Genomic DNA, 13,767 nt, shown 5'->3' with positions numbered 1-13,767 from the left:
TAAAGAGGCTAAAGACCCACACTAGCCAACTCGATAATTGAAGGAGAGGATTGACACTACCTATCCTCGAGACTTACTATAAAGTTACGGTAATCAAGACAGTGCGGTATTGGCAAAAGAGGAGACAAATAGATCAATGGAACAGAATAGATAGCCCAGAAATAGATTCACATAATTATAGTCAACTGACTTTTGACAAAGGAACAAAGGCAATACAACCGAGCAAAGATAATCTTTTCAACAAATGGATGTCCACATGCCAAAAAAAAAAAAAAAGAGAGAAGAATCCAGACACAGACCTTACACTCTTGACAAAAATTAACTCAGAATGCATCACAGACCTAAATGTAAAATGCAGAACTATAAAACTCCTAGAAGACAACATAGCAGGAAACCTAGATGACCTTGGGTATGGCGATGACTTTTTAGGTAAACACCATAGGCACTATTCATGAAAGAAGTAACTGAGAAGCTGGACTTCATTAAAATTAAAAATTTCTGTTCTATGACAGAATGGTAAGAGAATGAGAAGACGAGCCACCATCTGGGAGAAAATATGTGTTTTGCAAAAGACACATCTGATAAAGGGTCATTATTCAAAATATAAAAAGAAAAAAACAAACTCAAAACTCAACAAGAGAACAAACAATACAATTAAAAATGGAGAAAAGATCTGAATAGACATCTCACCAAAGAAGATATACAGATGTCAAATAAGCATGACAAGAGCTCCACATCCCATGTCATCAGAGGAATGCAAATTAAAATGAGATGCCACAAAATACCTGTTTGAATGCCCCGACTCTTGACCACTCACACCACCAGTTGCTGGTGGGGAGGTAGAGCAAGAGGCACCCTCACATGCTGTTGGTAGGAATGCACAGTGGTCCAGCCCCTTTGAAAGACAAGGTGGTGGTTTCTTATACAACTAAACGTATTCTTACTCTACGATCTAGCAATCACATATCCTATTTACCTGAATGAGTTGAAAACTTATGCCACGCAAAATCCCACACATGTATGTTTATGGCAGCTTTCTTCATAATTTCCAAAACTTGGAAGCATCCAGATGTCCTTCAGTAGGTGAATGAATGAACTATGGTACATGCGGACAATGAAATATTATTCATAGCTAAAAAGAAGTGAGCTATCAAGCCATGATAAGACATGGAGGGAACTTATGTGCATATGGCTAAGTGAAAGAAGCCAATGTGAAAAGGCTACACACTGTATGATGTCAACTGTAAGACATTCTGGAAAAGGCAAAACTATGGAGACAGTAAAAATAACAGTGATTGCCAGGGGTTGGGAGGTGGGTAGGGATGAACAGATGGAGCACAGAGGATATTTAGGGAAGTGAAACTACTCTGTATGATACCGTCATGGTGGATACAGGTCGTTATACATTTGACCAAACCCATAGAATGTATAATACCTAGAGTGAGCCGTCTTGTAAACTATGGACTTTGGGTGACTATGATGTCTCAATGTTGGTTCATTAATTTCGACAAACGGACCACTTTGGTGAGGGATGTTGATAATGGAGGAAGTTGTGCGTGTGTGAGGGCAGAGGGTATATGGGAAATCTCTGTACCTTCCCCTCAGTTTTACTGTGAAGCTAAAACAAGGCTGGAGGAAATTTGATAAATCTCCAGTTTGGGTGAGGAAACTGACCTGGCCAAGGTGTATAGCAACAAAACTTGGGTTGGAACCTCTATTCTTTCCATGGCTCCAAGAAGAGTCAAGCGTCCTGAAGCTGGTTCAGGAATACTTGAAATGCCCAACTGTCTTTGTCTTGACAGCGGTGTGCTCACGTAGAGACAATATCGTGGGGGTGGTTCAAAGCTCTGGAGTCATGTGAGCCTGACTAAACCCCAGAACTACTACTTACTTCTTACATACAAGGTAGTGTGACCCTGAACCCACTACTTGACTATATGACCCTCAATTTATTCATCTACCAAATGGACAAATAAAATCTATTCTACAGGTTAAAGTGAGAGTTCAATAAGATAATACATGAAATGACCTTAGAGCAAATGGCATTTACTGCTGCTATTATGATCATTAGTTATTATTAGCTTGGAGCAAACAGGGTCACTGCTGTGGTGATAGGAGAACAGAATCTGTGTGGTTGTCTATTTTCATGAGCTGTCGTGAATGAGGGGTGGGCTTTGTGGTTGGAGGAGGAGCTTAGTAAGGGGGAAGGAACTGCAAAGGGAGGAAGGGTCCTGTGGCTTCTGTCCTGACCTGGTCCCACAAAATGGAAATGGAACAGCAGTTAAAGGTTTAGCGTTAAGTTAAAGTTACGCTAAAGACAGCATGGGCCTGGGGCAGAGGGCAGTGAGTGCAGCTGTGTCCCCGCACCCGCCTGTTTGCTACAGACCACGATGACAGGGGCTTTAGACTCAGGGAAGCTCCAGAAAGAAACAGTTGAGGCCAGAGGAGTGGGTAGGAGACCTGGACCCCTGGCTTGGATGGAAATATTGGGGGACATGAACATATTAACTATACCTGAGGATGCCCAGATATACCTGGGGAGGCCTGAGTATTAGGGCGGGAAGAATGAAGACCCAAATCAGCAGCTTGGAGCATCTGTATTTATGTGAATTCATTAACACCCAGAGGCCTAATTGTTTCATGTGTCTTCTACTTTCAACTATGTAATAAGCTTGCTGAGAGATGGGATGACCCTGAGTCTTATATTTCCGTACCTACACGGAGTCCGGTATGGTGTCTAGCACACAGGGGAGTGTTCAGTAAATATTCAGTAATTGATTCCTTGTAGATTGGTCTTGAACATGAGGCAGTAGAGGAGAAGCTTTTCCTAATCTTAAGTCATTTTGACATCTTTTTGTTATGGACGCACTAATGGAGGCTTCCCCAAATGGCATCATAATAATATGATGTATGATATGATGAGATATGATGAGATGATATAATATAATATAATGTATTTAATGTAATGTAATAGAATAAACTTATTTGTATTAAGTGCCTATAATAAGCCCAGCATTTAACCAACGTTACCATTTAGCTGCCTAATAATGACACAACTTTTATTATTACTGTTATCTCAGTTTCATAGATGAGGAAACTTAAGCCCAGAAAGGTTATCTAACTTGTATAAGGTCACATAGGTGTGTCTGCCAGGGCATAGGAGTGATAGCTGTGGGGACTTCATGGCTCAGCGTGGTCTCTTGGTCCTGTTCAAAAGTGCAGTACTAAGCAGATGACGCCTCAGAAGCTGGTGACATAAACATAACTGAGGCTGGGTGGGGAACAGGAGCCTCAGCTTTTGGAATTGTGAGCTCCACAATGGCAAATCAGAGGCTATAAATGCTCACCCGCTCAGATACAAATCAGGCCTGTTGACACAAGTGCAGAGCTTCAGGGACACCTGAATTCTTGTTTTATGATTCTTCCACCCATTGAGTTTGGGGGAGAACCTAATGCATTCTATCCTGAAATGACAAGCTGAATTGGCCAACATAGTTTATGGCCTTCTCTGAGCACAGGGCGAGGCCATGGGAGTCGAGTGAGCACTTGCAAAACTGACCCTTTAGAGAGGAGGCTACTTGGCTGGTGCCAAATGCAGAGCAAAGACCCGCAGAGTGGGTGCAGGGGTCTGCTGGTCTGTCAACTACAGCCAGTGGCACTTTTCATAGTCATGCTTCAAATGACACTGTGATCCTCTGTTTTGTGCACTTTCAGATTCTTTCCCCAGGCCTATTTTGCTATGTTATTAAAGCTTGGAGTCAAGTTCTATGGTAAAGCGTTTGTCTTCTTCCATGCGGTTCAAAACCCCAGCCAATGATCCGTCTTTCTTACTTCTCTTGAGTCAAGCTCATGGTGACTCTTGGCTATCAAGGTTATAGAACTCTCCTTAGTAATATTTTAGCCAATATTTTCTGAGGGCTACTGAATGCCAGAAACTATACTAAGCATTTCACATGCATTACTTCATTTAACAGCTGCAGCAAACCGATGGTACAGCTGTTCATTTAACAGCTGCAGCAAACCAATGGTACAGCTGTTCATTTAACAGCTGCAGCAAACTGAGGATATAGTTTTAGGGTAAAGAATACATTGTATTTCGATGTTAGGACGGCCCTGGCAAAGCCTAAATTCTACCCTGTCAATCATCTCATATCCTTTGGGTTTCCCAGAGGGATGATATATGGAGGAAAATGATAGTAGAATGGGGATCAAATAGCTACTATATTAAGAGTCACACAAATATGATATTTGAATGTACATTCTATGTTAGAAGCTGGGTTGGGAGAAGTGGCTTAGGCTCTGGGCCAGATGAAGCCACCTAAATCCCTCACCTAAATCTAAATCTTGGTCTGGGTGTGCTCAGGAGTGCTGTGGAAACGGAGTTAGGGGAAAGAGGTCGTGACAGACCCAGGATGAGGACCTCTGGTTTCCTCATTCTCAGGCTTTCCTATGGGGGCACCGGCACGGAAGGAAACTGACATACAAATAAAAACAGGCTGCAGGCCAGGCATCTGCCTTCTCCAACAGAGCTTTCCACAGCTGGGAAACCAGGCCTTCAGTGCCATGCTGTCAGAAGACTGGCTGCGATCCTGTAGCATCTGGAATTCTTTTTATGTTATAGCAGCCACCTGACTTACAGAAAAGAGAATCTTCAAGTCTTGGTAAAAAGTCAGAAGTTAAACGCTTCTAGGGAATTCCCTGGCGGTCCAGTGTCTAGGACTCGGAGCTTTCGCTGCCAGGGCCTGAGTTCAATCCCTGGTCGGGGAACTAAGATCCCCCAAGCCATGCGGTGAGGCCAATAAAATAAAATAAAGTTTCTAATCGGAATCATTTCTCTCTTAAGCTCCTGATATCTCTTGATCCTGGTCTTTTTGATACCAGCATAAATCACACATACAACCTTTAGGTGACACATGAATAGGCTGTGAGCTGACCTGTTTTCTTTACCTATTTGAATGCTGCTCGTCCTTCAGTGCCCTCCTGAAATGTCACCTCTTCAGAGAAGGCTTCCCTCGGCTGGCTCTGATGTTTCTGGCAGGCAGCTGTGTCACTGCGGCCCATGCATGACTGTGACCCTTTGTCCATAGGCAAGGGACACTGTAGCTGTTTACAAGTTCCTCATGCTCTCTGGACTGAGAGCCCCTCGAGGGTACATGGGGCCTTCCATGTTGATATACACGGCCTCGGTCCAGACGTAAGACTTGCTGAACAGATGAATAATTGTGTGCTCAGCTGCTGAAACAGTAGAAGGCTTTTACTGCATTACAATATGGGGACAAAAACCTTCATGGATTCCCTTGGTTCCCACTCCTGCTTCCTTGTTGCCTGTTTTCTGAATACAAATAAAAATATATGAAGCTGGATGGAAAAATACAATTCTCTTGCTGGGTATGGTTTCTAGATTCATTAAATTGAGCCCTGGGAGAAACTAAGCTAATACAATTCTGAAGCTAATCTCTCCTTGAAGTCATTCCATAAATCTGATTAATGGGTCACCTTTAGACCACAAGCACAGTTGCTATCTTAAAAGAAAATGCTCTAACAGGATTGTAATTCTGTAAACAAGGCTTCTGCTGTTTGCAAAAAGATTCTCTCACAGTATAAACAAGTCTAGGCTGGATGATACATGGGATTAAGGTGAGCAAAATTCTTAGGGTCCTAGTACTCAACTGTACAAAAATGAGGACATTTGACATCAGTTTCTCAAATGTGTGAATCTGAGACAAAATGGATAGAACTAGTGCTTGAGATATAAGCTTTTATGCTGCTTCTCAGAAAAAAAATATTGTCCTCTCAGATCTTGTATTCTTTGCCTGACATCCCGTCATGTATTTTGTTGGCCAAAAAGTTCAGTCGGGGTTTCCAGTAAGATGGGATGACAAACCCGAACAAACTTTTTGGCCAACCCAATAGCTTCAACGTTTGGCAAAAGGAAATGTTCCCTCAGCATCATCACTTAAGATAATAATAATATCTAGCATTTTCTAACTTCCTATTCTGAGGTTTTTCATAGAATTAATCCACTTCAGGGTTAGAAGAACTTTAAGGATATATACTACAGAATGTCCCAAAGTCTGTCTGCCCCTGTTAATATGTGGAAAGCAATTCACAAGGAGTTGAGGCTCAAAACTATTTTAAGGTGATGATGTTGAGGACATGGTGGTGGCCTCTCCAACATGTGTTTCTCCTTCTCTTGGAAATACCTCATTTTTTAAATTTGGATTTTTCACCTTCCCTGTGTAGCCCATATGCTTTCAGGGAAGTGAACCTCATGCTGGGCTCTATGGCTCAGGTATAACCTAATTAGCATAATCTCACCTCCTGCTCAGAGGGATTGGTTCAGGAATGGGCATGTGACCCACTGGGGTCACTGAGAGATGAGGAAGATCTGGGGAGTAAGCTTCCTGGACCTTCCAAGAATGCTTCTGGAAGTGCTTTTCTTTCTCCCTTTGTGGGTTATTATATGTAGATGTGAGGGCTGGAGCTGCTGCAGCCATCCCATTGCCATGAGGGAAATCTACCTGAGGGTAAAGATGACACAGAGGGGGACGGAATGAAAAGGAGAGCTAACTGCTGCGGCTAGAAGGCTGATTGGCTGAATGAACCATGCCTGATCACCTGCCCACCTCAGCATATTTGTAGTGACTTAAGAAACAAAGTCTCTTCATTGTTAAAATTGTTTAAGTTGAGGTTTCTGCTTCTTGGAGTAGAGAGCATCTCAACTGACACAACAGAATATATATAAAACTGAATCACCTTGCTGTATACTTGAAACTAACACAACATTGTAAATTAATTATACTTCAGTTAAAAATATGAATTTGTATATCCATTATCAATAACCATAAAGTCTTCCCAAGTACATATTGCATGATATGTGCTTTTCTTTTTTTTAAAATTAATTAATTAATTTTGGGCTGTGTTGGGTCTTCATTTCTGTGTGAGGGCTTTCTCTAGTTGCAGCGAGCTGGGGCCACTCTTCATCGTGGTGCGCGGGCCTCTCACTGTTGCGGCCTCTCTTGTTGCGGAGCACAAGCTCCAGACGCGCAGGCTCAGTAGTTGTGGCTCACGGGCCTAGTTGCTCCGCGGCATGTGGGACCTTCCCAGACCAGGGCTCGAACCCGTGTCCCCTGCATTGGCAGGCGGATTCTCAACCACTGTGCCACCAGGGGAGCCCGATGTGTGCTTTTCCAAGGTAATTTTCCCGTCCTGACAACTATGATAATCAAGTATTGAAATAAACTGAACTTAGAACCTGGTTTTCAAATACTCTCTTTGTTAAACTATGATTCACCAAAATAGTGAAGAATGATCAAACCCATTATTATCACTAAACTTTTATCTATAATAATTTTAGAATGATTTCTCTGAAATTATATTATTAAGAAATAAATAATATTATTTGTTAAAAAAAAAAAAAAAAACCTGTATGTCCCTCCCTGCCAGTGAGCCTGGGGATAAATGTCTCTTTTTTTCTGGATTGTTATCTCCTCAGTTTTCTGCCATTTTCCTGGAAGCTATTTTGAGAACAGAATGACAACAGCCTGGCCTGTATTAGGCCAGCACCCAGCACAGGTCAGTCTGTGGTCTGATTGACACTGAGATTATCCCCAAGAACAGGCCTATTTTTCTGGGATGCTCAGGGCAGAAGGTTTCTGGCAAAGCAGGGAGAAGAGAACCAGCCTCACTGAGGTCCACCTGTATCCCTCCCCAAGGAACCAGCCTCACTGTGCATCTTCTATGAGAAAAACAACAAAGGAGAAAGACAGAAAACAAAAAGTGATGGGGTGGATTTGTGACAAGAGAAAAACAATGTTTTCTTAAAAAATCAGTCTCTTTAGGAAAAGTGGCACACTCCAACAGTTTTTTTTAATTTTCTCTCTTTATGATTTCCTTACTCAAAGGTGAGGAATGACTCAATCTCAACTCTAGGTATTCAGTGGGCTAATAATACTCAAGACAATTAGATCCAGCTGAAAAAAAAAAAACCCCAAACCTTCAGATTAATATTTTTAGATGTGCAATTTTGGTCCTGTAGGCAAACAGAACAGAAGCTCATTTTTGCTGAGGAGACAGTACAGAAGTTCTCTTAGGGGTGCCCTGGAGACAGCTGAGTCCCTTGCATTACATGATCTCCTTAGAAGCTTCCCCAGGCTACAATTTTCCGAGTGGAGTCTGGCTCATAAGCTATCATCAGCCAGCTCCAAGTCATAAGCTCCATGTTCTCCCCCGGGGAAGAGAACTTCTTAGAAAGAAGCAGCCCTTAAAGAGCTGTAGGGCACACATCGGAGCAAGCCCCTTTCACTCTAAGAAGGACCCGAGCAACTGCAGAACATCTTGGGGTCCGTAAGGTCAGAAGGAACAAGTCAGAGGGATGGTGCTTCTTGAGAGAGATGGACTTTTCCCCTTACTTGGCAGGAAGTCAAGCCCCTACCTGCTGTATTCATCTAAGTGACTGACTCATCCAAAGTTTCTTATTGCCAGCCCAGAAAGCACTCTTTGTCACCGCAATCTCACTGCAAGCCCAGCCTCCATTCCCTTGCTTCTTTCTGGGCTACATGGATTGTCACAAAGTTGAGACACACGGTAACTCTGTTTTCTTCCCTTACTGATCGAGAGCATGTCCTTTTCCTAACAACCCAGTTTGGTTTTTGACTCAATGGAGTCTTTCTAAGACAATGACAGGTATAAAATTATGTTAAAGAACATGGCAAGACAGGTGGTGAGCCATTTTTGTTTGGGTTGGGATATCAGAGAGAAAGCTTAAGGATAGTCTTGATCGAGCTAATGTGAGTTTTACATTCTAAAAATAAAGCAACTACAGTTTGCATACGGAGTATTTATCATACATCAGGAGCAGTGCTAAGTACTTTCCAAGGATTATCACATGGAATTCTCACGACCACCTCAGGAAGTGTTCCAATTTTACGAAGGACAAAATGAGTCTCAGAGAGGTTAGGTCACTTGCCTAAGGTCACAGAGTTAACGACTGATCGAGACAGCGTTCAATCCAGGCAGTGTGTCTCCAGGGCTGGTTCCCCTAATACACTGCCTACTGCTTCCCTGAAAAACAGTGATGCCACTTTTCTCCAAGGGTCTCCAAACCTGCTCCAATGTGCTCATGGCCACACTGGACCTAAAATGGTTGTGAATTTATGCAAAACTCTTAAGTGTCTAACACATTTGAAACAGCAAAGAAAATGTTACATAATAAAGACCTCCTAATTTTAATGAACGATTGACTCAAGCCTCAATTTCTTTTGCTTTGTGTTTTTCGGTTTTAAACCATAATCCCCATTGTGGAGAACTGAACAGCTTCACTGCGATAAAATAATGCAATCTCCCTACCCCATCCTTCTATAAACAGCACCTGCGGTAGCAGCAGCCACAGAAAGATCAGAGATGGGGCCGAGACTTGCCCGGGTGTTTCGTTTTACCTGCTATAGACGAGGCATTCTCGGTTGTTGATCACTGTATCGGATTTGTACCTCCGGAGGTCTTCCCAAGCATCCTTGATGGCAGTGACCGTCAGGATGATACAGATTGGTATCATGCTCACCTCAGGCTGGAAAGCATTGACTACGGGGATAAAATTCAGAACCACAATGCCCACAAAATAGAAATTGGCAAACCGGTGTAGCTGCTCAAAGATGTTCTTGGGTATGAAGGACAAGAGAGTGTACTTGCTGGTCTTAATTTGATTCCCATGATAATGTCTGTTGGGGTTCTCTTTGTGGGGCCGTCCTTCAAAGGGCAGGTTGGAGGCCACCACTCGCTTCTTGTCTTCTTTCCTTTTAAGCCTTTTCTTGCCTTCCTTTCTCATCTCTGCTCAATCCCGTCTCTTTAATTCTCATAGCAGGACACTTGAGCTCCCCATAAAAGAGGCTCTTCCCTGATCAGTTCCATTGTTCAGCTGTCAGCGAGTGATGTTCCTGACATCTTTTGCTCGCCTTCTCTGCTGAAAATTTCTCTCTTCTTTCAAAAGGAAAACTAAAAATAAAAAGCCGGTGTATAAACACTAGGGGAGAAGTATGACAAGGAAAGAGCTTGCAGAGAACAGGTGTGTACCCACCAGGTCACTTCCTTCTATTTGTTGAGACTCCACCTGTTGGAATGCAGACGTCACCCACAGGTAGCTTCCTTTTCCACCCCAGGCAACCAAGAACAGGTGTGCCAACTCTGGGTCCTAAAACCTACCTGGCTAAGTTCTAAAAGCAAGGATTTTTAGCCAAGAGCCACAGATGCTTTAAAAACAGTATACCTAATCCAAAAATGGGCAGAAGACCTAAATAGACATTTCTCCAAAGAAGATATACAGACTGCCAACAAACACATGAAAGAATGCTCAACATCATTAATCATTAGAGAAATGTAAATCAAAACTACAATGAGATATCATCTCACACCAGTCAGAATAGCCATCATCAAAAAATCTAGAAACAATAAATGCTGAAGAGGGTGTGGAGAAAAGGGAATACTCTTGCACTGCTGGTGGGAATGTGAATTGGTACAGCCGCTATGGAGAACGGTATGGAGGTTCCTTAAAAAAACTACAAATAGAACAACCATATGACCCAGCAATCCCACTACTGGGCATATACTCTGAGAAAACCATGACTCAAAATGAGTCATGTACCACAATGTTCAGTGCAGCTCTGTTTACAATAGCCCGGAGACGGAAACAACCTAAGTGTCCATCAACAGATGAATGGATAAAGAAGATGTGGCACATATATACAATGGAATATCACTCAGCCATAAAAAGAAATGAAACTGAGCTATTTGTAATGAGGTGGATTGACCTAGAGTCTGTCATACAGAGTGAAGTAAGTCAGAAAGAGAAAGACAAATACCGTATGCTAACACATATATATGGAATTTAAGAAAAAAAAATGTCATGAAGAACCTAGGGGTAAGACAGGAATAAAGACACAGACCTACTAGAGAATGGACTTGAGGATATGGGGAGGGGGAAGGGTAGGCTGTGACAAAGCGAGAGAGTGGCATGGACATATATCCACTACCAAACGTAAAATAGATAGCTAGTGGGAAGCAGCCGCATAGCACAGGGAGATCAGCTCGGTGTTTTGTGACCACCTAGAGGGGTGGGAGGGAGGGAGACGCAAGAGGGAAGAGATATGGGAACACATATATATGTATAACTGATTCACTTTTTTATAAAGCAGAAACTAACACACCATTGTAAAGCAATTATACTCCAATAAAGATGTAAGAAAAAAACCAAACAAACAAACAAAAAAACGGTATACATTTTCTTGTTTGGGAGACATTGCCTGTCACTCTCCAGAGAGCTGTTCCTGAACTTGGTCTCCTGAGATGATTCAGTCAATTTTAGAGTTTAATTCTTGAAGTTTCAACGCTGCTCTTATGGCATTTACATGAGTTAAATTAAGGTTTCTAAATCTCATCACTATTGACATTTCGGGCTGGATCATAATTCTTTGTTGTGGAAGGTTGTCCCATATATTGTAAGATGTTTAGCATCATCCTTGGCTTTTACTCACTAAATGCCAGTAGCAACCTCCTTCCTGATATGGCAACCAAAAACATCTGCAGACATTGTCAAAAGTTCCTTGCAGGGCAAAATTGCCCTGGTTGAGTATCACTGAATTAAATGAATTGAAGAAAATTAATGTGAGAAGAGAGACCAATTTTTTGAAAACACTGATAAGTTTGCATAATCTGTTTGCCACAGAGAAAACAGAGGAATGATTTCCCTTACCTTTCATATATCTGGATGTTGGAGCAGTTTATCTCTCTATCAAGGCGGTGTCTCTTGAAGTCCTCTATGCCATCCTTGACCATGGTGATGAACAGGACAATGGTCAAGGGTAACATGGTGATTTCCCTGTGGAAGACTTCCATGGAGGGCATCCAGTTCAGAATCACCAGGAACAGGAAATAGAGGTTAGCCCATCTGGAAGGGGCAAGCAAGGTATGAATGAAAACCGTGGAGAAGAGAAATATACTTGCCGCATAACTGCTTTCCTACTATTAGCCCTTGCCAGCTAAAAATGACAGTCTCTTTCAGTGTCACCTCGAACATCATGGTAAGGGCTTTAAAGTCAAATCAATTTAAAATGCGTATAGTACTATCTACTTTAAAGGGCTCCTATAAATATTACATGGGATGAATGTTTGTTATGTATGCAATGGAGGGTTCCAGAGTATAGTAGTTGCTCAATAAATGGTAGGTGCTAATAATTACAAAACTTAGGATAATGTCTAGGTGCATATTTTGTTTTATAATTAAAAGATAATTTTGCATATATTATCTCAAAAGAGTGGCTTGCACTTCTACATTTTCCAAGTGCATCTTTCTCCCTCTTGCCACAGTGCTTTTGCACATGAAGGTCTGTTTGAAAGAACATTCTTCTGGCTCCCTTCTCTGACTTCTCTCTGCCTCTTTCCACCTAGTTAACACATTCTCTTCTTTCATATTAGACTTCCACAGTTAATTCCTCCTAGAAGTCTCCCTTGACTTTCCTAACTAGGCCCGATTTCTCTTGTACTCACTCTAATAGCACCATATACTTCTCCTTGGAAGTATCTATCTGAATTATAGTTTACGCCAATTTACATAATTCCTAAAATTAGTATCTGTCTCTTTCACTAGCCAATATAGTCAGGACAATGTGTCTTTTTTTTTTTTCGCTCGTGTATCTCTAATACACAACACATGACTTAACACAGAGTAGAATCTGATAAATACTGAATGAATGAATGAATGAATGAATGACAAAGCTACCACGCATTTGGCCCAGAGGGTAGCATTTCTGAGTTCATCTGAGTGGCAAATACTTGGCTATAACGTGTGTACTGTTCAGCCAAGTGGTCATATACCTGTGAAACTGCTCCAAGAGATTCTGGGGCAGGAAAGTGAAGAGGGTATACTTGGTGGTGCAGATTCTGTTGCCAGAGTATCTCCTGGAGACCTTGGCCCAATTCTGGTGGAATACGTTGTTGTTGGGGAACACGACCCGCTGTTGCGCCAGGTTGTAGTTCTGCGCCCCCTCCTCTGGGGACAGCAGTGGTGTGGCTTCTGATGGAGACTGTGGGAGGCCATCTCTGACTCGCCACTGCCACCGGTACCAAGACGAGTCCACTGAGAGGGCCATGTCTGGCAGCAAGCTACGACCTGAGAAAGGACATGAAGTCACCATGGTCAGGAGAAATATGAGGCGTGTCAACACAAGGTGTGGCTATGTTTAGGATACACGGGTGGCATATTGGCTCATCCACTTGTCCACCCAACCATCCAAGGTAGACTGTGGCACACGAGGTGAGAAACATATGTTCAATCCCTATAATCCCTCCATTCTAGGGTGAGAGACATTAAACAAATGACCATATAAATAAAATACAACTAACACTCTGATAAGTGCCATGAAAGCATTTCAGCTGGTGGATGGTATGGAGAGGCTGTAGATGACCTCGTTGGGGCAAAAGTGTGGCCTGGAGGACTGTGAACCCAGGGCTCAGAATTCTAGCTCTGGTTCATTCCTGACTCCAAACTGCCCCTTCACCTCGCTGGGGTTCAGTGTCCTCACCAGAGTATGAGGAGACCTAGTCTTACTGTAATTTTTTTCACAAGCCTTTTGTGAGGAACAAATTGGACAGTATAAAGAGTAAGTGGAGACATGTCTTAAAGGGAAAGCTGTTTATTCTCTAGGTTTTCCCTCGCTCTAAAGTTTTCTGATACTGATGATATTTCAGAGAAGCTCATTTGTGGTCAGAACCTCACGT

At 42.4% G+C, this 13,767-nt stretch overlaps 1 protein-coding gene across 1 annotated transcript in view; it reads right to left on the bottom strand.

Moving 5' to 3' along the window:
- The window catches only part of ATP10B (ATPase phospholipid transporting 10B (putative)), a 128,526-nt gene extending 115,387 nt beyond the window's left edge, over window positions 1-13,139 (bottom strand). Inside the window, exons 1-2 of the mRNA XM_060092608.1 lie at window positions 12,865-13,139; window positions 11,744-11,938 (exon numbers count right to left, since the gene is read on the bottom strand). Coding sequence (XP_059948591.1) covers window positions 11,744-11,938; window positions 12,865-13,139 — 470 coding nt within the window. The remainder of the gene's footprint in view (window positions 1-11,743; window positions 11,939-12,864) is intronic.
- Window positions 13,140-13,767: the final 628 nt, after the last annotated feature.

This window comes from Mesoplodon densirostris, chromosome 3 (assembly GCF_025265405.1).
Source record: "Mesoplodon densirostris isolate mMesDen1 chromosome 3, mMesDen1 primary haplotype, whole genome shotgun sequence".
Taxonomy (NCBI): domain Eukaryota; kingdom Metazoa; phylum Chordata; class Mammalia; order Artiodactyla; family Ziphiidae; genus Mesoplodon; species Mesoplodon densirostris.
Note: the sequence above shows the minus strand (reverse complement) of the source record. Positions and strands in the feature narration are given on the sequence as shown.